Source organism: Zalophus californianus, chromosome 15, assembly GCF_009762305.2.
Source record: "Zalophus californianus isolate mZalCal1 chromosome 15, mZalCal1.pri.v2, whole genome shotgun sequence".
In the NCBI taxonomy this organism is placed as follows: domain Eukaryota; kingdom Metazoa; phylum Chordata; class Mammalia; order Carnivora; family Otariidae; genus Zalophus; species Zalophus californianus.
The window spans coordinates 42,209,941-42,234,310 of record NC_045609.1 but is presented as its reverse complement, the minus strand read 5'-3'; the positions used below and the strand labels follow the sequence as shown (position 1 = coordinate 42,234,310).

General features: G+C 38.0%; 1 protein-coding gene across 10 annotated transcripts in view; it reads right to left on the bottom strand.

Annotated features, from left to right (window-relative positions):
- Window positions 1–24,370, bottom strand: part of NRG3 (neuregulin 3) — a 1,141,239-nt gene that overhangs the window by 20,518 nt on the left and 1,096,351 nt on the right. For 2 of the 10 annotated variants that reach the window (XM_035724300.1, XM_035724301.1), the window contains exons 7-10: window positions 12,377–12,510; window positions 7,739–7,912; window positions 2,441–2,512; window positions 56–2,198 (exon numbers count right to left, since the gene is read on the bottom strand). In XM_035724300.1, the coding sequence (XP_035580193.1) occupies window positions 1,691–2,198; window positions 2,441–2,512; window positions 7,739–7,912; window positions 12,377–12,510 (888 nt within the window). In that variant the 3' untranslated portion in view covers window positions 56–1,690. Of the gene's footprint in view, window positions 1–55; window positions 2,199–2,440; window positions 2,513–7,738; window positions 7,913–12,376; window positions 12,511–24,370 lie in introns of those variants that run through there. The other 8 variants (XM_027596525.1, XM_035724304.1, XM_027596526.1 and 5 more) reach the window with 6 other exon arrangements.

The window sequence follows — 24,370 nt, the reverse complement described above, 5'->3', positions numbered from 1 at the left end:
CCACAAGGAAATTTTAACCAAAGTCTTCCCAGACTGCAGTAAAAGAAATCTTTTATAAACTTTCAAATACTGTGCCTTTTTATTTAAAACAGTGTAAACATAACAACTCAACACCACCAATAATTGGAAAAAGACTGGTTATGTGAACACTAATTTCCTTGAATGCCCCATGAAAATAAGGGTAAATAAAACAGACAAATCTTCAGGAGAAGTTTCAGTTCACCTTAGCAGTGGTAAAAATATTGCTTTATTCCAAATGAACATACAACACAATTTACTGTTCTTTGGGGGGCTTCCTGTGAACTGAAAAGTCTGGGCTTTGTGATTTCAACAATTTATTCTTTCCATATTAACCACAGAAGCCAATGTCTTGGTCCGCAAATAGTAGACTTGCTACAAAATAAATAGTAATGAGGATGATGAGAAAGCAAAGGGTAACTGTCAATTTGATAATTGGCTTGTGTAAATCATTTAAGTATGCATGATTCAAAATAAACACACATCCTCAACTCGCCTTGTGATACCGATATCATTAGTGAGCCAATAGTTGTTCCTCTCAAAAGTATTCACACCAGAAAATGATCTTGACATTGTCAAGAGTTTTATAGGACCCCGCCATGCAAGTGACCTTGATTTAAGAACTTACTAACTGAACTTTATACTTAATGGATAAATTTAAAGTGAACAGATCTGAGAGGGAAATTTTTTTTTCTGAATATTAAATCCCCTGATGTTTCAGAACAAATTTTAGCAAGCTTAATATGCACACACATGCACACACATACACACAATGAACACATGTGCATACAGCATACCTGTGCTCGAGTGAGCAAGCCCATACCAACGCCCGTTTGTGCGCGCACATGCACACATACATACACACATGCGCGCGCACATGCGTGCACGCACGCTCACACACACACACAGGCACACACACACTGAGAAACGCTCCTTTGGAGCCCCTACACAATCTCAAAGAAAAACACTTCTATTCGCATGGTTTTAGTGACACGACATTGTGATTTTTCTCATCCCTTTTTCTATAATAATTTCCTTCACACCTCCCTCTGAGATTCTGTGCCTTCAAATTTCAGAGGGAACCGGCACATGAGAGTAGCTAAGATTGCCCCCGATTACTCCTTCTATCTCCTGTCCTCCCCCTTCCACAGTCTTTGTGTCATTCTTCAAAAATGAAAGAGAAAACACTACATTGGTTGACATGACATAACCTGTGAGGAGGCTGTCGAGTGAAGAGAAATTTAGGGGTTGGGACCAGCAAGCCAAATGCAAGAGCCACCTGCTCACTGGCACGTCCACCCTCAGGATACTGCTTGTCTCTTTGAAACCAGATAACTGCCAGTGCTTTTTTATGAGGACACTGGTGCGGTGGGGCTGAGGGTCTGAATCACCCACATCTACTAAGAGCCAAAAGAGGCCGGCATTGGGACTAACTGAAATGGTATTCAGAATTCTACCCAAAAGCTTTAGAGGTAAGCTTTATCCCTCCTGAAACGTTTCTTTCCCTTTAAAAAAATATTTTGTTAAAAAACAGTATGATATGAGGGCGATAGACTATTTGGTTTCTTCTAAGTAGATGCTCTTAAATTAATGCATATAAATAATTTGTATTTAATTTCCTCTCTTTTCCTGTTGAGCAAAGCACAGAATGCACAGATTCCTCCATCTTAAGTCACTTGGTCAATGCGGAGTCTCTTTGTATTTCCTTCCTTAAGACAAATTGTGCCTCGCATTCTGATTTGGCCGTGGGACTCAAGGGGAGAAAGGCTGTGTTTTCACTTGCACTGTCCTCGGTTTCTACGCTGGCCAGTTCATAGTCCTCTGACCGCCTGGCATCAGTCAGAATTCGGATCTGCTCCTGGACAGTTTCTAGCAATATTTTCACTTCTTGTTGTTCTGCTATAAGACAATCGCTGACTGGAATACTCACATTGACAATATCAGCAGAGTAGGAGTTTTTGTACCATTTGATGCTTTTGACTTCAGAAATCCCTGGCATTTGCATGCAGGTTTCCTCTAGACCCACTGAAGGGATGATGGGCACGGAACTGGCCCGCGTGGATGAATAGCCCATCAGGTCCTTTTGATCCAAGCTATTAAAATAGGAATTTGTCTCTCTTGAAGGCAGTTGCATATTTATGGATGCATTTTGTTGGTTTTTTAAACCACTGGATGAATACCTGAAAAAGAAACATGGTGTTACATGTTCTGCTTTCTGCTGTGCTTCCTTAGAGCAATATTCAGTCAACAAAGCACTTCCACATGCACCATCTCACTGAATTCTCACAGCAACCCCATGAGACGGATAATATGCTCCCAGTTAAACAGAGAAGTAAACTGAAGCTCAGAGAGGTGAAGTGACTTGCCCAAGGTCACACAGAAAATAAGTGACAGACTGAGACTCAAACCCAGATCTTCTTACTTGAAGTCCAGGGATCTTTCAACACACCACAGCTGTATAGGCAGGTGGGGTATAGTCTTCCTGACCTCTATCCTAGAATACAAAGTAAATGGGGATTGAGCAGGTAAGTGTGGCCTTTCCATAGTGACAAACAGGAAACCCATAATGGCATTACTCCACTCCATCCATGTGACCACCCTCTCAGCCCGGGTTTAGTCTGTAGACTCGTGGCCACACTAGTTGGGGGCAATCAGGAAGCCCGACATGAAGCATCAAGGTGCTATCATCCTGAGTGTTCCTGCTTCACACTGAGTTTACAGGGACCAAATCCGATTTTCAGTGGGTCTCTACTCTGTAGAAACTGCCTCACTGCCAGATTGCTGAGCCTACAAACGGGAATGGAGGCATACAATTCCTCTCCAGGGATGAACATTGAAGTGAAGTCCATTGGGCCTCTACCAATATAGCAACTTTCCTCACATGGTTTCTGGAGCCAAGTAAGGTAGTTCGTTGGTGCACGGCAGCAGCTTGTCAAGAATGCTAAGGTACCATTCCAAGTCTTTGGAATATGCCAGGATCTGGCTAGCCCTCTTATTGCCTGTTCAGAGCTGGTGAATTTTCCAGTGCCAGAGAGTAGGGCAGGTATGTTGTGGATTCACAGAAATGTGGTTTGGGGTCCTGAACAGTAGTCCCTATTCTCTCAGTTATTTGTCCTTAATTTAAATGTTAAATGAAACATTAAAATTTAAGCATAATCTAAACATATCCATCCTCCATAGAATAGGTCTTATTCCCCTTGTCTTGCATTACAGTGCAAATAACAATCATGTTTATAAATGGAAAGAATAATTGCAATGAAGTGTCTTGCATACTAAATAGAAGTCTTTATTGTAAGGACAGAATCAGAGCAATTTAGGGGTCTGTCTTTTCACCAGTGAGAAAAGATGAGGATCAAATTTAGGTGTCTTCGTAGCTCCATCCCTTCTTACTATGCCTAGTACAGAGTTGGCAATCAATAAATCCTGATCAAGTGGATGCATGAATTCATGAACAAATCTTCAAGGTAAGTGCTCCCCTTATATCCCAGTTAATGTCCATTTCACACATAATAACAGCTGACATTAGCAAAATGTTTTTTAAAAGCATGCTTATGTCTAATTACCTCATTTAATTTTTTAAAAAGCTGTGGCTTATTTATTATTATTACCATGCGATGGATGAATAAACTAGATTAAGGGGCACTCAAGTGACTTCCCTCAAATTATACCTTTGGTGAGCAGCAGAGGAACAAGTTAATCCCAAATTGTTTGATTCTAATTCTTCTTATCAAAGCCAGAAATGAGTGGGCATCCTACCTAAGGTGCACTAGAACACCTTTTTAGGGATGTATAATCTTTTTTACAATTACAGTCTAATTGTATAGTCATGTACAAGGAAATTCCCTGGGGGATCTTATGCCTTTCACTTATACTAACGTTATATGGTTGAAAATCTGACCCTAAAGTTTCTGATCAATGTCTTAATTTCAACAAGATAAAAGGGGTCAGATGTCAACCTGTTAGCATCACTAATATGCATGAAGATAGAGGATGTCTGCTTATCGCATAGACCAGTGGCACAGAGCCAAGAAATATAATTGGGATAAAATTGTATTCCCCATAGATATCTTCTGGGTGTATCTGCGGGTAGAATTTAACAGGATGAAATGTGATGGTGACAGGTGCACATTCTTATACCAGCATCTAAATATTCCTTGTAAAACTGTTGGGTAAAGGCATAAATATCTCAGAGGACTTAGTAAATTGTAGCCTCATGACTACACTGGCATGAAGACAAAGTAATCAAAGGCAATTCAAACCAAATGTGGGGCAGTCTTCTGAATTACGGACTTGGGTGAGTAAGAGGAATTGCATTTAGCTTATGTGTCACCTTGCAAGTCAGGTATGGGACACATGGCTGGCAATAACTGAAATCTAGAATGTTACTATAACATGGAGAGGACTTCAAACAATTAGAACTTCCAAAAATGTGATTTTGTTTTATATCAGACATGATTTTAAGTTCCAATGCCATTACAAGCTCTGGAATCTTAGATAAATGGCAGCTTCACTTATATTTTTTCGTTAATTAAAGCAGGTGGGAATACTGACCTAGGGGAATTCCTCTGGGGACTAAATGAAGTAATGCCTCTGTGCTGTTCAACCAGAGGCACACTATTCAACCAGAGTCCTCTCTTCCTTCTCAGAATGAAGGGTCCCAGCACTGGTATTTGAGTAGAAGCTACATACTACTCTCCAGAAGTTTAAGTGAGAGTTACATTTCTAATGTGGTTCTGGATTAGAAGATACTTCAGAGTTCTGTGTCCCTTAAGAGTCACTGACTTCTTTCATAAGTTTGATCCATAGCTGGTCATTCAGTGACTATAAAATACCAGTTTGAGCTGCCTTCCTCCGATCTCTCACCAAAGAAATCACAAGTGCATTTCATTTGTAACTAGGGGAGTCAAAGCATCCTTTTAAAGATGAGAAATTCCAACAGTAGTCACTTGGTTTGGTTCCCAGGGATTCAGGGGTCCGGCCAAGGAATTTGTGTTTCTACAAGGGACTCCGAGCCTCAGTTCCTGGTGTGCATGGCATTGAAATCAACTGACTAAATTGAAGAGATCCACTTTTCCCTCCAAATCCATACACTTAGCTATTCCATTTATACATCATCATCCATGAATGTGATTTTCTTCCCATTTCTTTCCCGGCTTAGTGGTTCATTTAGTCAGAAAGGCTAGTATTCAATCTCGGTCCTTTTACACGGGATATGCCACCTTAGGTTAGCCATTTAAACCCTGCTATTCTTAGTATGTTCATTTTTAAACTTCTTAAAGGATCACTTAAGTCTGTAAAGTTGCTAGCTAAGTGAGGTAGGTATTCAGTTTGGATCCCTTCTACTTTGGAGGTGGCCATCTACTTCTGTGATTCAATTTCTTTCTGTCTAGCATATGAAGACATGAGTTTGATTTGCCTGACAGAACCTAGTTCAGAGCTCTGTAAGCTGTTGCCATGGTTGTCCCAGGTCTATCATTCCAGGTAAAGCTCCTGAAGAATCTCTTCTTCATCTCATTCCTTCATCAGACCTCCCTATGATATGTGCTGGGTTCAAGCTGGGCTGACGTAAGTGCCAAGAAGAGAAGTCATATACACCAGGAGCCTAACTAGCAGACAGTGCCCACATGCTTGATAAACAAGTAGCAGATGGCTGATAGCTCTTGTTAATTCATTCACTCCCCCTTGGGGCTAGGGCCAGATTTGAAGAGGGTCTTTAGCTGTGAAATTCTATTACCAATCCCATTTCCAGTCCGGAGAGACGGTCAGTCCCCCAGGAGTGGAAAATAGCTGTTTTCAAGAACTGAGAATGAGATTGCTCCCTGAGATTCATTGTGCTGAGCACACAGTGACTTAGAGTCACCATTTATCAACATCGGGTGCATATCACACACAGAAAAATACACGTGGCCAGCCAGCTGGAGAGAATATTCTAAACCCAATGATGATTGAACCAAAACAAAACTACCACTATGCAGACAATAAGTGTAAGTCTCCCAGGAGGTAAAAGACAAAGCAGTGCCTGAACATGCATGGATCTCTGAGCCTCTGAAGATTCATGTATGTAGGGTTCAAGCCTATGCCTGGCACAGGCTCAGAGCATCCTTAACACATGGGATAAGAGCCATAACAGTACCCAATGAAAAGAGAGACAGCATGGGCTGGGTTCTCTCCCCACCCACAAAATCTCTGAACTTGATTTCCCTTCACTCATTCTCACCCATATATACATTCCTAAGTAACAGACATTATTAGTGATTTAAGAATCACTATCTGTGCTTAGCGATTTAAGAAGAAAAGAAATGAAACATGATTAATTATAATTAGAGGCTAAATGCAAGCCCCTTTTCTAGATATAAGGCAAAGAGAAATGCAAACTGCTTCTTGACTTGCATTATACATTTTGGACAACCTGGTTGTTACGCTGAATTTACAAACTGTCACCCCAGATCTGTACCAAAGGTATTTTACAGCCCATTTGGAATTGCTTCAAAACTACAAATTTCTTTCTGAAGAAATTTGTTGCTGAGTTTTGTCAGACAGGGCATTGGTGTATGTATAACTTGCCAAGAAGAAAAAGAAAAGGTAAGGCTCTGTGATAGATATCTCCTAACTGCTTTGGCCCTCAGTTTGATATAGACAGTCTGGAAAGATCAGCCAGGCCAAAACAGCATAGAAACTTGGCCTGCCTTATCCAGAGTGGTAAAAAACAGATGCAACAAGAACGTGGCTTGAGTGAGAGAACGGATTCCTGAAATTTCTGGAATAAACCCTGATTGCATTGCTCTTGAAATTAATAGCTCTCTAACAGTTCCTGTGACAATAAATGCCAGACTAGTTTTCTGCTTACTATGTGTCAGTTACAAGCCCTTTACACATGTAATTTTTTTTTAATCTGCCCAACAACCCTTAGGAAGGTGCTATTATTTTGCCTAATTTATACATGAGAAAACAAGTTCAGAAGATAAAATTTTTTTCAAAGATGAGATTTAAACTCCAGTCAGTTTAAGGAAGGGCTACCATGTCTGACTGGGCAATTTATGCCAATTAGGTGAATGGGGGCTAAAATTCATCCTACTCTACTCACCATGCCATGAGCCCAATGAGGGTCTGCATCCACTTGGAGGAAAGGGCACCTTTTGCACTGCAAGAATGAACAGCAGCCCTGGTGTCCAAAGCCCATCTTTCCACACCTATACCACAAATGAACCTAGAGATCTCAGTTCAGCAAGTTGTACTTTGACAATATGCTGTCAACATTGACTGAGACACGTTCAAGAACACTCTGGGCAGAAGCAGATACTATATATAAATACATTACAGATTACTGTTGAGGGTATTGCCCACAATATTGATTAGAGAACTAATTGTTTTTCAAACCTAAGAATGAAGGAACACGTTAGTCCTCCTAAGAAATCTCTCTTTTTCTTTTAAATCAAAGACAAATCCCCAGTTGTTTTAGCAACTATATAATATACTGCCTAGAAAGCTATACACTTACTTGCTCCCTAGTGTTATTATTCTGTCTCACATTTCCCTAATATCTATTTTCATTGTACCTATTCTTTTTAGTTTATCTTTTGTGGAACAAAGATAGAAGTAAGCATAAATAGACTATTAATGACAAAAATCAAAGAAGAAAACCCCAAAGAACATAATAACTCAATTTAAAGTTTGAACATTCATGACACCCTCCCTAAATTCCATTGCTTTTAAGACCTACCCTTGACGAGGTATCATATCCTGGTCTGGGATCCTTGATTCCTCAAGTTGCTGATATGCTGGTCCCACGATGCCACCCAGCCTACTTCTGGGCGAGGGGGGTGTTCTCCTGAAGGCATTCCTATGGAGCATACCACTCCTTTGCCCTGGGCTGCAGCAAGAGGACAGACTCCTGCTGGGATGAAAGAAAACCAACAGATTGATCCTAGCACGAACCTTGTATGTGGCTGCTCAAACTTTTCAAACACTGCCTTTTCACTCCAGATACTCAAAAGTTCTAGATTAGGCTCTCCATCCATGACGGTAGAATATCTGCTAGGAGGAGACCAGAAGTTGCTGAATCCATTCACCCTTGCAGGAACTGAGACAAAGAGAAGTTCCCATGTTTCTGGCTTTCTAGTTTGGAGCACAATGGACTAAAAAAAATCACAGGTTTCCAGCCAAAGATAAGAGGTGGGCTTAATACTCAAGCTCCTGATTCTCAGCCACCCTCATTATCCAGGACAGAGTAGCTATCTCTCTAATAAAAATAAAATGGCTTTGTTATTAGATACTGACAAAAACTAAACACAGGAACTCCGAAGCGATTCACCGGGAAAAGTTCACTTGTGTTAGTGGTAGAATAAATAAACCTCATTTGAGTTGGCATTCTCTCCTTAACATATGTGCTAAATTCCCAGTTCACTACCTCAGATTTTCAGCAATCTTGCGAAACGAAATTGGTTTTCTTTTGAATTTGCTTTTAATAAACATCTGATTATATATTTTCCTTGACTTATACCCCCAAACACCTAAATAACCATGTTTTCATATGCCATCACAGGGCAAAAGGCATACATGGGATATATCTTAGGTGAGACTGAGATTCCTACATAGATCATGCTAAGCAAAAGAGCTAGACTCTTTATAAAAATCAATTGCTAATTTGACTTGTTACCTATTCCATACCCATTTCCATCTCTACCCCACTGAATGTACCCTACAGCCGTCGGGACTGGTAAGGAGAACTCTGTTCCTATGTAGACATTCCATGTGATGCCAGTTTATGTGGTCAGACTTGTTCTGCAGTGTTCAGATAACAAGCGAAATTAGAATCTTTTGCTGTATTCTCATTTAACTCTAAAAATACCAAAGCCACATGGAGAAAGTTGAAAATCATTTTCAAAATTTCAGCAAACCTATCAAGTTCTAAAGGGACCAGTTTCCCAAAGTAATTTTACCCATGGCACTACATTAATTGGAATTCTGGAACTTTCCCTCCCAACATTACTGTTTTTTCTACTTAGTAGATACAAAACAAAACATCTCATATATTTAAGATCAGAGTTTGAGAACCTGACATTTGAGAGCCAGGAGACACTTTCCTGGTTTTGGCAAAGTGAATGATCAAACTTTACCTTCTTCAAGCCAACATTAACTTCTCGAGTTTGTACAAACACTAGGTCATACCTTGCAACATATTATACCTTCATTCTTTATCATGATATTTCTTGTCTGTTGACAACATGGGACTGCTAGTTAGGTCACCGAGGCCACAAGTTTAAAGAGTTCCAATAGCTCTTTTCCCCTCCCTTCTAGCATCTATCTGTATTATCCAGGAGCTATTATGGCATCTGTGGGGGTACTCAGGCTTTGGTCCTAGAATTAGCTGCATCTGGGGGTGCATCTCAGGTCTGTACTTTACTAGCAGCATGATACTGGGGGAAATATTTCTACCAGTCAGAATCCTAAAGGGAAAGAGATGGTACTCTAATTTGGGTCATTGGGGAGATTTTACTGTTTACAAAGGTGTCCTTAGTGTTTAAGAGGGGAAAAAAAGCCAACATAGGACACTACTGTATTCGGGCCAAGTAATGAGGGGAGGCTGTTTATATCACTGTAACTGAAGGGTTAAGGGGAGGAGGAAACTATCAGAGTGAAGAGGGAAGGGGAGTTGTAAGGAAAGGACCACCTGGCAGGCACTGTGGCCCCGGGAAGAGGGACAAGGGACTCGGCTGAGGCGAGCAGGGAGGGAGGGCACAGAAAGACCAGGACTTCAGTCTCCACCCATCCTTCCATCTCCTGCCTGTGCTTTGTATTGACAGCAGACAAGAGAGCCTGCCGCTCTTTCCGTGCACAGGGCAAGGCAGAAAAAGGTAAAAACTAAATATGGGTTGGAGAGGTGCCAAAGGAAGGTCTTAGCATCATGCTTCAGTATCTTCATAGGACTGTAGTAGGGCTACAAAAGAGATTATGCATGGAGCCGGGCAGGGAGTAGGGGCTCAGTGTAATGAGCTCCCCTGACTCCTCCTCTTCACCTGACAACTCGGGGGCTCATGGTAATCACCGAAAACCCTGGTCTTATTTCACTCTAAAAACCCCACATACATGCTGTCCATAAGAGAGTTATATTGCCAAAATGTAATGTAATAGGTATGACATAACATAATAGATTTTTCTTTAAAAAGCAAGAGGATTGTTTTCCCTTTTAAACATGAGAAATAATGGCTTTGAATTAATAGTTTTGTTATAAAGAGTTATCCAAATAAGTCATGTTTGCAGTGCACAAAAAAGAAATTAATTATTCATAGCTAGCCAAACTGTCACAACAACAAAGTCTTCCACTATGAACTAGTGACCCATCTTCAAAAACAGTTCTACACCTACTGATCAATCAACTATTCAAGCCTTCTAGCCCAGTGCATTCGGGAACTTATAGAGCAGTTTGCAGGATGTGTAAATCAGTGACCAGGTTATCAATCATGAAAACGTTTAAGTCTACTGTATGTTTTACAAAACAAAAGCTATAATATATTAAACTATAATTTACAAAGTTCTAAAAGCACTTTATAAATCAACCCTTGCCTGTCTATCAGGACACAATATATGCCAACAAATACTGCAATGTCATTAAACCAAACAAAAAGGAAGATATCTTAAAAATGTCCTTATTTGATTTGTGAGTGGTTCCTAGAAACATAGTAGAAGCCAAGTTTAAGAAGGCGGTATGTCAACAGATAAGGAATAGGGTCAGGTATTTGCAGGTCAAATACATTAGAAACTGTAATTCTTTTTTACTTCAACTCCAAAACATTGATGGCATAATATAGTCCTAGAATAATATTATACATAATTATTTTACTCGACTGGATGGGACACCACTTCAACATGTGTTATAATCAGCAGGAGAAAATGTTGTTTTGGAGAAAATATCCATCTTATAAAAGACTGGTAATTTTGGACTTATTTCCCTAATTAAAGAGCTTCCATTAGATCTAGTGAACTAAAATGCTCTTTTAACAAGAAACTATCTGTTTCTTGTTAAATGCCTCAAATGATATCACCCAAAACTTGTAGTTAATAAATAAAGCAATAATCCAACAGCCAAATCAATATTTCAATTCCAAGGTGAAAATATTTAAACCATTAAAAAAAAATTTAGCAAACCTTTGGTATCTCAGTCTCTACTCACGTAGAATGAGGGAAAAAAAATCACCATCCAATAATGAGGATTAGTATACAGATTGAAAACCTCCCAGTAAATGTGGCCAGCATCAAGAAAATCCTTTTTTAGGGGACTCACTGACAGTCAAGGAAGAAGATACATGTATAATGCATGTTTCTGTCATGGAGGTTTTCCAAAACATTGCCTAGATATGTGAAAACCATGGGTCAACAATATTTATCTGTTATTGTTGGGGACAACTGGCTGTTTTTTCAAGGTTTTTTTTTTTAATATAGTTGACATGCAATGTTATATTTGTTTCAGAGATACAACATAATGATTCTACAATTCTATACATGACTTGATGCTTACCACGATAAGTGACAACTACTATTTTGTACCTTTTCCTTTTTTGAAATTTTAATCTTTTCATATGTATATATCTAATTTTAAAATACTGTACTTCTCACTAAGAAAAGGATGCTTAAATCACTGCACAACTTCCACAAAGACTGAGGCTATTACATTCAGATGCACATAAACATAACATCAGTCCCAAATTTTGGCACTTGGTTTAGAACAAAGACTGCATCTTCGGAGTTTCAGATTTTTGTATATGAAATGCAGGACGTGACTAGAAGATGCTGAAAAACTTGCTTGGCCTCCGAATGTTATGGTATTTATAAGATAATCTTGTGTTTGGCTTTCTACCCCCAAAGAACCAATTTCTATGGTCAGCTTGCAAAAGAGTGCCACCCCATTGATAACAGATCTTATAATCCCAAGAAGAACACCTGCCAAGCTTCCTCCCCCTGAAAAGTTTTTTTTGTTTAAGAACCATGTTGGAAGACATGGAGTATGTCACATCAGCTGCCTAGGGAAGAATTAGTCATTAAATTTGCAGACAGTAATAAGGCAGGCTAGGAAAAAATCATGTTTTTAATAGTTTTTCAGAATGCAATTGTTTCATTCACTGGTCTGTGTCTGCAGCTTTGATGGGTGTTGTTAATAGTTCCTTCAGGCTTCTTACAGGTGCATGGCTGCCTGCTGTTAGCTTTGGTTTACTGGCTGGCAGCTGCTTGAGCATCCACTCCATGGAGAACTAAGGGGAAGCAAGAACAATCATCTCTCCTGAATCAGGTTGCCATTCGTTGGCCTGTGTTGCCCAGCATTAGACATAGTGTGAACGTGCCCATCCCCACCATGAGTAGCTACCTGTACCTGTGGTGTTTGACAGACTGGCTTCCTCTGTCAGGAGAAGGGACCTCTGGGAATGACTGGGGGCCGGCAAAACTTGACTCCATCATTTTCTCCAATGCAGTCACAGGATGCCTTTCCGCCTTTGAATACTGTGAGAAACCACATGCACAGAGTTGAGCCTGAGGATAAATTATGAGAGGAGGGCCTATAACACTATAGCTAGATATTGAGAAGTTACTGAACTTGCCAGTAATTTGTCCAGTGGGCACCTGATCAGGAGAATGACAGAGACATCATTGGCATCCCAATTTCTCACACACTGAGTATGATCTCTGTCCTCCCCCCAAACTCTGCTTAGATAAAGTCCATCCAGGAGGGTTCTCCACTTTAGAATTTAAAGTATGTCTTCTCATTTCAATTTACACCCATGGCACACTGTGCCTGACAGGCAAAAACACAAGTATTTTTTATTTGATATACATTTTGTACACACAAGAATTAATTAGTAGCTGGCCTACAAATAATAGGGGTTCAATAAATAGTGGTTGAGCAAACCTCGGAACATTCTCAGAATTACGAGGGTATTGATTCAGGGTACCTGCCCTCGGCACTCCACCATTCTCCTCCTTCAGTCTTTGCCAAGTAATTACTGGGCTTAATAAGAGAAAGTTGTGAGCATTTCACTCTTTATAGCTAGTAAGCCGTGGTTTCACCTTTGACTATGATATCTTATAAGACTCAGGAGCCTTTGGGGAAACCTATAGAGATGACACATTAAGAAAAACTTTGCCCCAAGGGAAATATCATATGGCATCTCAACCAGGCAGCAAACTGTCGACTTTAATACTCCTGGGACACATAGCTCTTGAACAGGCAACAAGGGCTAGCAGGTTTCTCTTCCAGAAACTCTAGATAAAAATTATCCTGACAAATGACAGTTTTAGAATGCTAACCAATCCAGAGAAAATTCTGAAATCTGGATATTCACATCTGACGTATGAGCAAGAATTTTACAGAACAATGAAGACAGATATGCAATATACATATGGAAAAGTGTACAACTGCATTCATTGTAAAGGGATAAAAATCAGAATAGAGAAAATTAAATTTCAAGAAGATCTAGTAAAGGTACAGATTCAAGAAAATTAGAGTTGGTACTAATATGTTGAGGTACAAATTGCCAATATGTTCCAAAATGTTAAATATACACACTTTTTGATCCAGAATGTTACTTCTAGGACTTCCCATCATTAATATGATTGTAAAAATTCAAAATAATATCACTAGAGTATACCAGTGGTACAATTTTTAATAACAAAACAAAATAAATATAAAACACAAACAACTGGACACAATAGAAATATCCACAAATGAAAACTACACAACCGTTGAAAAGAATAATATCAAGGTACAAAAAAAAGTATGCATAATATGAATCCATTTGCATAAATAAGGAAAATGAAGTGAACAGATATACATATATTGCGAGTGTGTATATGTGTATATACATATATTTAGTTTTATGTATACATATACACACATATATAGATTTTGTATGTACATGTACATATGTATTTCTATGTGTGCATTTGTGTGTCTGTGTGTTTCCCATGCAACCACACAGGATGCAGATAAAAAAAAAAACAAACTGTTAACTGGATGTTATCATTGGGGAAAAATGTATCAGTGGATATGGGTTACTGAGATTAGGCAAAATGTCAAGGCTATGTAACTAACCTTAAGATTTCAATCTCTAAGTATTTTCTTCTTAAGTACTTCCAAAATAAACCACATAGGGGCAGTCATAACCATGTCTTGAAACACAATCTCAATTCTACAAAATGGACTCACAAAAGTAGGTCAGGCTTTTTGCAAAATGGAGCAAATTGACACAGAGAAAAAGAAGATATGGAGATAATTTGGAAAAGGTGGCTATTTTCAATAATCCAAAATTACAAAGATCCAAAAAATGATGTAAATACCTTCATGTGTGCTTTTTTATTGACTAATTAATGTTAATTATTACTAACCATCCATGGGAAAAGTGCACTGAATAGACATGTCACTGGAATATAACCAACATTCTGACTCCCTATTTGACCTTCAGGTTCTATAAAAGACCAGCTAAGGGTTTGTTTGTTTTTTAATCCCAATTTTTAATAAATTGGTTTAGAAGGCAAACTTGGATGCCTGGAATACTCATCTACAGAAACAAGTGAGATGATCTGGAGACATCTGTGGCAAATGGGAGGCGGTAAGTCTCTGCTCCTGTAGAGGTCTATGGGGGCAACATCAGCCAAGTGTTTCTGCAGCATCTAGATTTTCTAGAGAAAAATCTCTGCTTCTTTTTTTGGAGGGGATACCAATCAGTTTTTATTTTTATTTTATTTTAATTCTAGTGTAGTTAAACTACAGTGTTATATTAGTTTCAGGTGTGCAATATAGTGATCCAATAGTTCCATGCATCAAGATAAGTGTGCTCTTAATCCCCATCACCTGTGTCACCCATCTCCCTTACCCACCTCCCCTTTAGTAACCATTGTTTGTTCTCTATAGTTAAGAGTCCGATTTTTGGTTTGTCTCTTTTTTTCTTTGTTCATTTGTTTTGTTTCCTAAATTCCACATATGAATTAAATCATATGGTATTTGTCTTCCTCTGACTTATTTCACTTAGCATTATGCACTCTAGCTCCATCCATGTTGCAAATAGCAAGAGTTAATTCTGTTTTACGACTGAATAATATTCCTATATGTTTGGGTGTGTATACACACACACACACACACACACACACACACACACATCCCATATCTTCTTTATCCACTCATCTATCAATGGATGCTTGGGCTGCTTCCATAATTTGGTTATTGTAAATAATGCTGCAATAAACATATGAGGTGCATATAGCCCTTGCTTTGAATGAGACTTTTGATCCTGAAAGCTAAAAGGTTTTGCTAAAAATCCTGGATTAAAGTTTTGAATAGAATCAACCTGATTATGTTCTGCTTATTCATACTGTCTATAATAGATACTATGTTCTAAATCTTTTCTTTCAAATGCTTGCATTGTTGTTATACAGTTGCTTCCGATTGTACTATTTTGGTCAATTAACACAAATTTATTTTCAAAATTTATTATTTTGGATTTTTCTTCTCTCTCACAGACTTTATGAGAATCATTTTCATTTCAGTGGCTGCATTTAACATGCGATTCAGGTTTAAGTTGCTGTATTCCTATCCAGGGTTGGTTGGAGTTCTCAGGAGAACCCAAAGACAAAACAAACAAAAGACACTAGTGGATTTTAAAGCCCTTGGCATCTACAGCTACAGCAAACATTAAATGAAACCCACTGCTAACCAAATTAACATAAAACCTACGCTAAACATCTGTTTACCTCAGGATTATCCAGTGTATCATGTCTACTTTTTAACAAAAAATTATAAGGCATACTCGAATATATATACATAAATGAAGTCTGAAGATGCAAAATAAGCGCCACAACTTGACTCAGATACCACAGAAAAATTGGGATGATCAGACATGGAATTTAAAATAAGCACAATAACTATGCTTAGAGCTGTAAAGGGAAAGGTAGACAGCATGTGAGAACAGATGAGTAATGTAAGTAGAGAGATGGAAACTCTAAGAAATACTCAAAAGTAAATCTAAATACAAAAAATACTGTAACATAAATGATGAATGCACTTGATAGGCTCATCATTAGAGTGCACACAACCGAGGAAAGAATCAGGGAACTTGAGTATTAATCAACAGAAACTTCCTGACATGAAACACAAAACAAAAACAATATATTTAGAAAAAAAGAAGAGAAAAAAGAAAGGAAAAAAAGAATGATAAAATTGAAAAACTGTTGAACAATTTCAAATGGTATAACATATGCATAACTGGAGTTACTGAAGGAGAAGAAAGAAAATGGAGCAGGAAAAATATTTGAATAGTGACTGAGAACTTTTCAAAATTATTGACAGACACCAAACCATAGCTACAGGAAGCTTACAGAATATCAACACACCATAAAGGATAAATACCAAAAAAATCTACATCACAGCATATCATATTCAACTGTATTTTTTTAAAAAGGAAAAGAGAAGTAAAGAGAAAAATAACACAAAAATAAAATAAAATGCTGAAAATAAAACCAAAGAAAATAAAAACCTACTTATAGAAGAAAAAGATTAACAAATATGGTGGAATTCTAACCAGAAATCATGCAAACAAGAAAAGACAAGAATGAAATACTTAAGAATAAACACCAAACTGAAAATATATCTCTGGTTAAATTATCCATCAAAAATAAAGGAGAAATAAAGACTTTCTTAGACCAACCAACAAACAAAAAACAGGAAATTCATCACCAGCATACTTGTCCTGCAAAAAATTTTAAGAGAAGCTTTTCAAGGAGAAACAAAATGATATAGGTTAGAAACTCAGATCTACCTAAAAAAGGAAAAATGCCAGAGAAGTAATAAGTAAAAGTAAATTAAAATATTTTATTTTTCTTATTATTAATAGATCAAGTTGAAAAAAAGTGTTCAAAATAATTGGGTATTGTGGATATACTGTATACACAAATTAATAATTGGCAGCAATTTTATACAGAACAGGAGAAAGGAATTGTGAATACTCAATTATAAAATACCTGGACTAACCAGGTTTTTGAAAGTAGACTTAGATTAGTTGTAAATATATATTATAAAATCTTGAGTAAACACTAAAAAATTATAAAAAGAAGTATAATTGATATGTTAAAAGAGGAGAAAAAATGGAATCACACTAAATAATAAAAACCAGAGAAGGAATAGAAAAGAACAAAAGAAATAAAGAACAGGTGCAGGCAAGGAATTGAAAATGGTTATAAATATGGAAGATATTAATCAAACTATATCATTAATCACTTTAAATATGAGTGGTCTAAATACACCAATTAAAAAACAGAGATTATCAGCATGTGTGAGAAAAAAACCCAACTATATGTTGTCTATAAGAAACCCACTTTAAATATAAAGACAGAGATAGAATAAAAGTAAGAGAGGAGGTAAAAATATATCATGCTAAAAGAAAGCTGGAGTAGATATAATAATTTCAGACAAAGCAGACTTCAGAACAAGGAAAAGTTTTTGGGACAAAGAATGATGTAAAAAGTATCATTTACTTAATGATAAAGGGCTAATCCTCCAAGAAGATAAAACAGTTCTTAACATTTATACACCTAGCAACAGAGCATCAAAATACATAAAGCAACAACTGATAGAACCTCAAGGAGAAATAGACAAATCCACTATTATACTTGGAGTGTTCAACACCTGTCTATTAGTAATTGACAGATTCAGCAGTCAGGAAATCATTGAGGATATAGTTGATTCATATAGCACTTTCAATCAACTGCATCTAATTGATACTCATAAAATACTTCTAAAGTGGCAGTCTACACTTTTTTTTTTTTTTTTTTGAGCTCATGGAACATTCATCAAGATAAATCACATTCCTGGCTATAAAATACATCTTAAGAAATTTTTTTAAAAAGATTTTTTATTTTTTAAGTCATCTTTACACCCAGTGTAGGGCTCAAACTCACAACCCTGACATCAAGAGTCTCATGCTCTACTGACTGAGCCAGCAGCCAGTTGCCCCATCTAAAGAAATTTTTAAGAGATAGAAATCATAAATAGTATATTCTCAGACCATATTGAAATTAAACTAGAAATCAATAAGAAAAAGATAATTGGAAAATCCAAAACTATTTGGAGAGTAAACAACATACTTGTAAATAACAGAAAGGTCAAAGAAAAGTCACAAGAGAAATTTTAAAATATTTTTAACTAAATGATAATGAAAATACAACTTATCAAAATTTGTGTTAGGTAATCAAAGTAGTGATTAGAGATAAATTTACAACATTAAATTCTTACATTTAAAAAGAAGAAATATCTAAACTCAGTCATCTGAATTTCTATCTTAGGAAACTAGAAAAAAAAGAGTAATTTAAACCTGAAACAAGCAGAAGAGAAATAATAAGTTAGAGAATTAATAAAATTGAAAACAGGGGTTTCTGGGTCACTCAGTCGGTTAAGCATCTGCCTTCAGATCAGGTCATGATCCCAGGGTCCTTGGATTGAACCCCACATTGGGCTCCCTGCTTGGCAGGAAGCCTGCTTCTCCCTCTCCCACTCCCCCCGCTGCTTGTGTTCCCTCTTTTGCTGTGTCTCTCTCTGTCAAATAAATAAATAAATTCTTTTAAAAAAATAAAATAAATAAAATAAAATTGAAAACAGGAAAAGAATAGAGAAAATCAACAAAAGCAAAGCTGATGCTTTGAAATGATCAATACCATTGATAAATCTCTGGTTAACCCAGAAAAAAAAAAAAGAGAAAAGATTATCAATAACAGAAGTGAAAGAGGCCATCATTACTACTCCCATGGACAGAAAAAGATTAATAAAGGAACACTATGAATAACTGTATGCCCTCAAATTTGATATCTTAGTTGAAATGGACCAATTTCTTGAAAGACACATGTCATCAAAGTTCATGCAAGAGGAAATAGGTAAGTTTAATCACCCTGTATCTATTAAAGCAACCTCCCTATTAACAAAATAAGTGTCATTTAGGAGATTTGGAGATTCTAGGAAGGAATACAAACTTTGCTAAGGAAAAATGACTGTATTTTATAAATATATGAAAGAACATTAGTGGGAGGTAGGGATCAGGGGCATGCTGTCCTAAGTAACTTTGAAATGAGTGGAATCTTTAGACTAAAGGAAAAGTACTGCTCATAAACACTATCTGGCTGATGGATATATCTTTGATCCGTCTGCTGAGAGGGCTTAGAAGCAAGGACATACTCAACAAAAACCTACAGAAAACCTATACTGAACTGATGAAGTATGTCAAAGTGACACAGGAACCAACTGAAAGAGCTACCAATGACCACAGCTGAAAGAAGTTGATATAAAATAAGAAAAAAATATTTATTGAATTATAACTCAAAGTATAAAATAAGTATCCATGAATTCATACTGTTAGATAAATGATGGACTTAATAAATAAATGAGGAACAAGAGATAAACTCTTTGCAGTAGCATTCCAAATAACATGTAGATACTCTGCCTTTATGAAGGGGGTGCATAACTCCCACTCCTTAAGTGTGGGCTACAGAGTCACTTCCTTCCAAAGAGAACTCTATAGAAAGGAAGGGAAGAGTAAGATCACAGGGGAGACTCCTACCTCAGGTGACAAAGTAATCATTAACAGTGTTAAATCATATTGATAATGTGCACTTTTGATGAGTGATGATTTGGCACTTTATCTCTGTTGTCTTTCTCCCCACACTCCATTACCCCCAATCTAATCCGAGAAAAACATCAAACTAGTTCCAGTAGAGGAGCATCTTACACAATACCTGACCACTACTCCTAAAAACTGTCAGAGCCACTAAAACAAGGAAAATCTGACAAACTGTCACAGCCAAGAGGACATATGACAACCAAATGTTATGTGGTATCCTGGATGGAATCCTGGAACAGAAACAATTAGGTAAAAACTGAGGAGACCTGAATGAACTCTGGATTTGTGTTAGTAATAAGGCATCACTGTGGGTTCATTAATTTTAACAAATGTACCATGTTAATATACGAGGCTAATAGGAAAAACTGAGTAGAGTGTACATAGGAACGCATTGTACTATTTTTGCAACTTTTCTGTAAATCTAAAACTGCCTTAAAAAATAAAGTCTACTTTAAAAAATAAAAAAGTTTAAAAAAAGCAAAAGATACATACCCCCAAAAAAGAAGCAGAAGAAGCAGAAGCAGAAGCAGAAGCAGAAGCAGCAGCAGCAGCAGCAGCAGCAGCAGCAGCAGCAGCAGCAGCAGAAGAAGAAGAAGAAGAAGAAGAAGAAGAAGAAGAAGCAGAAGAAGCAGAAGCAGAAGCAGAAGCAGCAGCAGCAGCAGCAGCAGCAGCAGCAGCAGAAGAAGAAGAAGAAGAAGAAGAAGAAGAAGAACAACAACAACAACAACAACAACAAAAACAACAACAACAACAACAACAACAACAACAACAAGGATGGGGAGGAGGAGGGGCTGGGAGGAGGAGGAAGAGAGGAATTTAGAGACTAAAGGTAGAATTCAGTCTCTATTTTCAGCTATAGGCCCTCAAGGTGTAGAATCCACTCAGCAAACAGCCTGCAACAAACCTCCTTAAAGGCGGCTTAACTGACCACAATTATAGCCTTTGGACATTTTTATGCTTTATGCTGAAAGCATTTCTTATGGTTCCTTCCAAAAGGTATACACTTCCATCCCTGGGAGGAGTTACAGTCTGCATAATTTTATCCATGAGATAATATCTCCAGTGAAGCTGCCCGCCTGACCCTTTCCATTAACATTGCTGTACACTGTTACAAAGTATGGTAGGTGACTTCATGTTCTTTTCTTGCATTCGTACAGATCTTGACTTTTTGTGTGTGTACCTGTTTTGTTAAAACCTCATTCGGTATAATGTACAAAATGTCACTTTAATACCTAATAAGGAGATGCCACGGTCCATTCACTGGTCCTTTCAACATGAGCTGAATTGATTTCCTTTTAAACACCCACAGAGGCCCTGGTCAGTACTGTTATCTCTTGGCGAAGCACTCATCCCAACTGGCTTTCCCGAAAGCCCGCCTTTTGGGGGCTCCTGGCTGCTGCAGACCTCCACTGTTGTTTGCACTGTCACCTGCCTTTCTCCTAACACACTGTTGATGGTGCACCAAAATCAGTAGACCTGTCAAATGAAGCAGGCTCATGTTGGAAGTGGAGCGCTGACGTTTCCAGGTCTGCCTGATACTCGCAGCAAAAGTCAGAAGGGTAAATGAAAGTGTGTCTGTGTTGGAAAGCAATGATGACAGAGCTGATAATCACCTGGTCTGGAACCCCAGGCAATAATGGCAGGAAGGAGGATATTTTTAAAGGGTTTTAAATGTCTCTCTCTCTCTCTGCATTGCTCCCAACTCCTCTTTGTCTGTGTCAAAATGTTCTTTACTGGAAGTCTGACTTAGGAGCCCAGAGCATGTTGAAAATGAGTGGTTAGGGTATATTTTAAAGTGTGATTTCTGATGCAAGTAATTAAAAACAATTTGACCACTGTTGCTGTTAGGAAATTTTGCACCATATCCCACGCAAGAAGAACTATGCCAATTGCAGTCAAATTTCAACCCATTTCCATGGAAGCAAGATACCCTTTCTATGCACGGGCTATAGCAAGCACTCCTCCTCACTCCTACCCCCTATGACCCACCTTCTCACCTCAACCATGTGCCCCTTTCAGCCAGCGAGACTGAGCACATGCCATCATTCCCTCTTCTGAGGGAGCTCTTTGCTATTCTTATATTGTCAGGTCAGCTCCCAGACCTGCCTTCTATAAGCTCTAACAGGACTGTTCACTCACTGTTGACTGGAGGCCTTGGCAGATTCCTTGTCGGATTTTTTTGGTTAATATCTCTCACCTACAGTAATCAGTAAGCTCCTTGAAAGTAAGGACACTGTCATTTTGGGTCATCATTATATCCCTGGTCCTTAATGCAGTGCCTGGTCCTTACTAAATATTTAATATATATTTGAATAGACGAATGTATGAATCTATAGTGAATCAGTAAGTTAGAATTTGATATATACAACAAGAGATCAAGTTTTAAACCAGAACTATTCAAAGTTAATGTTGATTCATGCTATAAAGAAGTTACCGATTACCTCTTCTGACCAACCCTCTTACAACTATCTGATGAACTTCAACTCACTCCCAAGACTCAGTTCGTATGTCACCTACTTTGGGCAGGATTCAGTATTCCCCCCAGACAATCACAGATGTCCTTTTCCATTCTCTGATAGCTCTGTGACTTCATGTATATGCTTACATTCTTGTTTCTACCACGAGCCTGTGAGGTCCCTGAGGTCAGGATCCATCTCTTTGTAAGCTTTTCATACAGTACCCAGCAGAGAGAAGTGTTTAATAAGTATTATAGAATAAATGGATGCCTCTCTCTACCAATTATCAAGGCTGTGTTAGGCATTAAATTCTTAAGACTCTCCCAATGCATGCAAATATTATCTTTCAATTCTTCCTCATTGAATGTTACTCCCCTAAACCTATCTTTCCTGAGAGGGTTCTTGAAAAAAGGGTGGGAAGGCGTACATAATTTTATTCCCTTACTTTTCACTTAGCTATATTTTCTCTTGATTTTAAGAGAGAAGGGAATCATCTCTCTTTTTTTAATTTTTATTGTTATGTTAATCACCAACATTACATCATCAGTTTTTGATGTAGTGTGATCATCTGTCTTTTAATGACTTCTCTTTCTGATCCCTGAATCAGGCTGAGAAGTGTCGCTCAGTCTGGAAGTTATAACGCTAGCTCTAGCCCGCTCTCACGCAGCACACAGTCAATGAGGTCACTTCATCTCTCTGAGTCACAAATGCTTCATCTGTTAATGACGGTAAGGCGCTCGACGCTTCTACCTCACTGCCAGGTCTAGTTCTGCAGCCTCTGAGTCAAGTGTTTCCAGAGTATCATGTTGCTTCACGGGACTAGGTGTTTCACATCTTGTTAAATGACTATAAAGTGAAACACTTCCCCATGAATGTTTAATGAACTTAAGGGAATGCCAGACACAGACAATTCATTTGTTAAACACTGCAATTTGCAAAGAATTTCAAGTAGTTAACCTGGGCTTCATGATAAAATAAAGATTTGCCTGATATGGTGTCCCAGCAGGAAATTTTCCCTCCCAAGGATTAGAGTGTTTGTGGATGACCCATCACCCTCTGTGTAGTAGAAACAATGATTAGAACTCCTATGCTGGGCATTCAGAATGCCAGACGCAGACAATTCATTTGTTAAACACTGCAATTTGCAAAGAATTTCAAGTAGTTAACCTGGGCTTCATGATAAAATAAAGATTTGCCTGATATGGTGTCCCAGCAGGAAATTTTCCCTCCCAAGGATTAGAGTGTTTGTGGATGACCCATTAGCCTCTGTGTAGTAGAAACAATGATTAGAACTCCTATGCTGGGCATTCAGAATTTCCTACTGGATGCACTATGCAACTTGAGCTTGGACTCTGGATTTCCTCTCTACTCTTATATTTGGGGAGGACAATTTTCTGTTGGCGGGGGGAGGGCTATCCTGTACATTGTGAAATATGTATCAGCACTTCTGCCCGCTGCTCATAGATGCCTCTCAAGCTGTAACACTCAAAGTCTCTCCAGACTTTGCCAAAAGTTCTCTGGGGCAACACTGCCCCCTGTTGAACCACTGAGTTATAAAGATGTGAGTTTGCCTTTCTGCTACTCACAGGCAGTCTGGCAGCGATAAAAATTTTTTGAGTCCCATTTCCCTCTTCTGCACATAGAGGGTGTAAATTAAGTCGTTGCTGTTAGGACGAAATGAGGTGATGTATTTATATCATTTAGCATGATTCTGTATATGTACTCAGTCCATGATATTTGCTATTATGATGATCACGATTTCATTTATCATTGTTTGCTTTTAACATTGACGTTGGTATTTCCTCAAAGATCTTGGCAGAAGAAGAAAAAAGAATAGACCTACAAAGAAAAACTGCTTTACTGAATTTTCTTCAATACCCTTGCTCTTTTCAATATTCATGCAAAAAATCTGAGCCACACATCAGATTACTGCTTGCCCTCAGACCAGGGCTACCTGGCTTCCAGCTGCATAGATGTCCTCCATACTTCTTGCATATCTTCAGCATAAAATGGAAGGAGAGCAAATGCTCTTAAAACTTTCTGTTCCTTTCCAATGTATTATTGATATATATTCTCCATTACTATTTTCTCCCATGATACACTACATGAAAAACTACAGTCCAATTGTTATTTGATTCTTATAACAAAAATAGGAGCAAGAGTATCAGCAGGGACATAACTCACCAGACTGAACATTTGACTAGAAATATATGGACTAAGAGTGTACTACACAGTCAAATAGTTAAATGT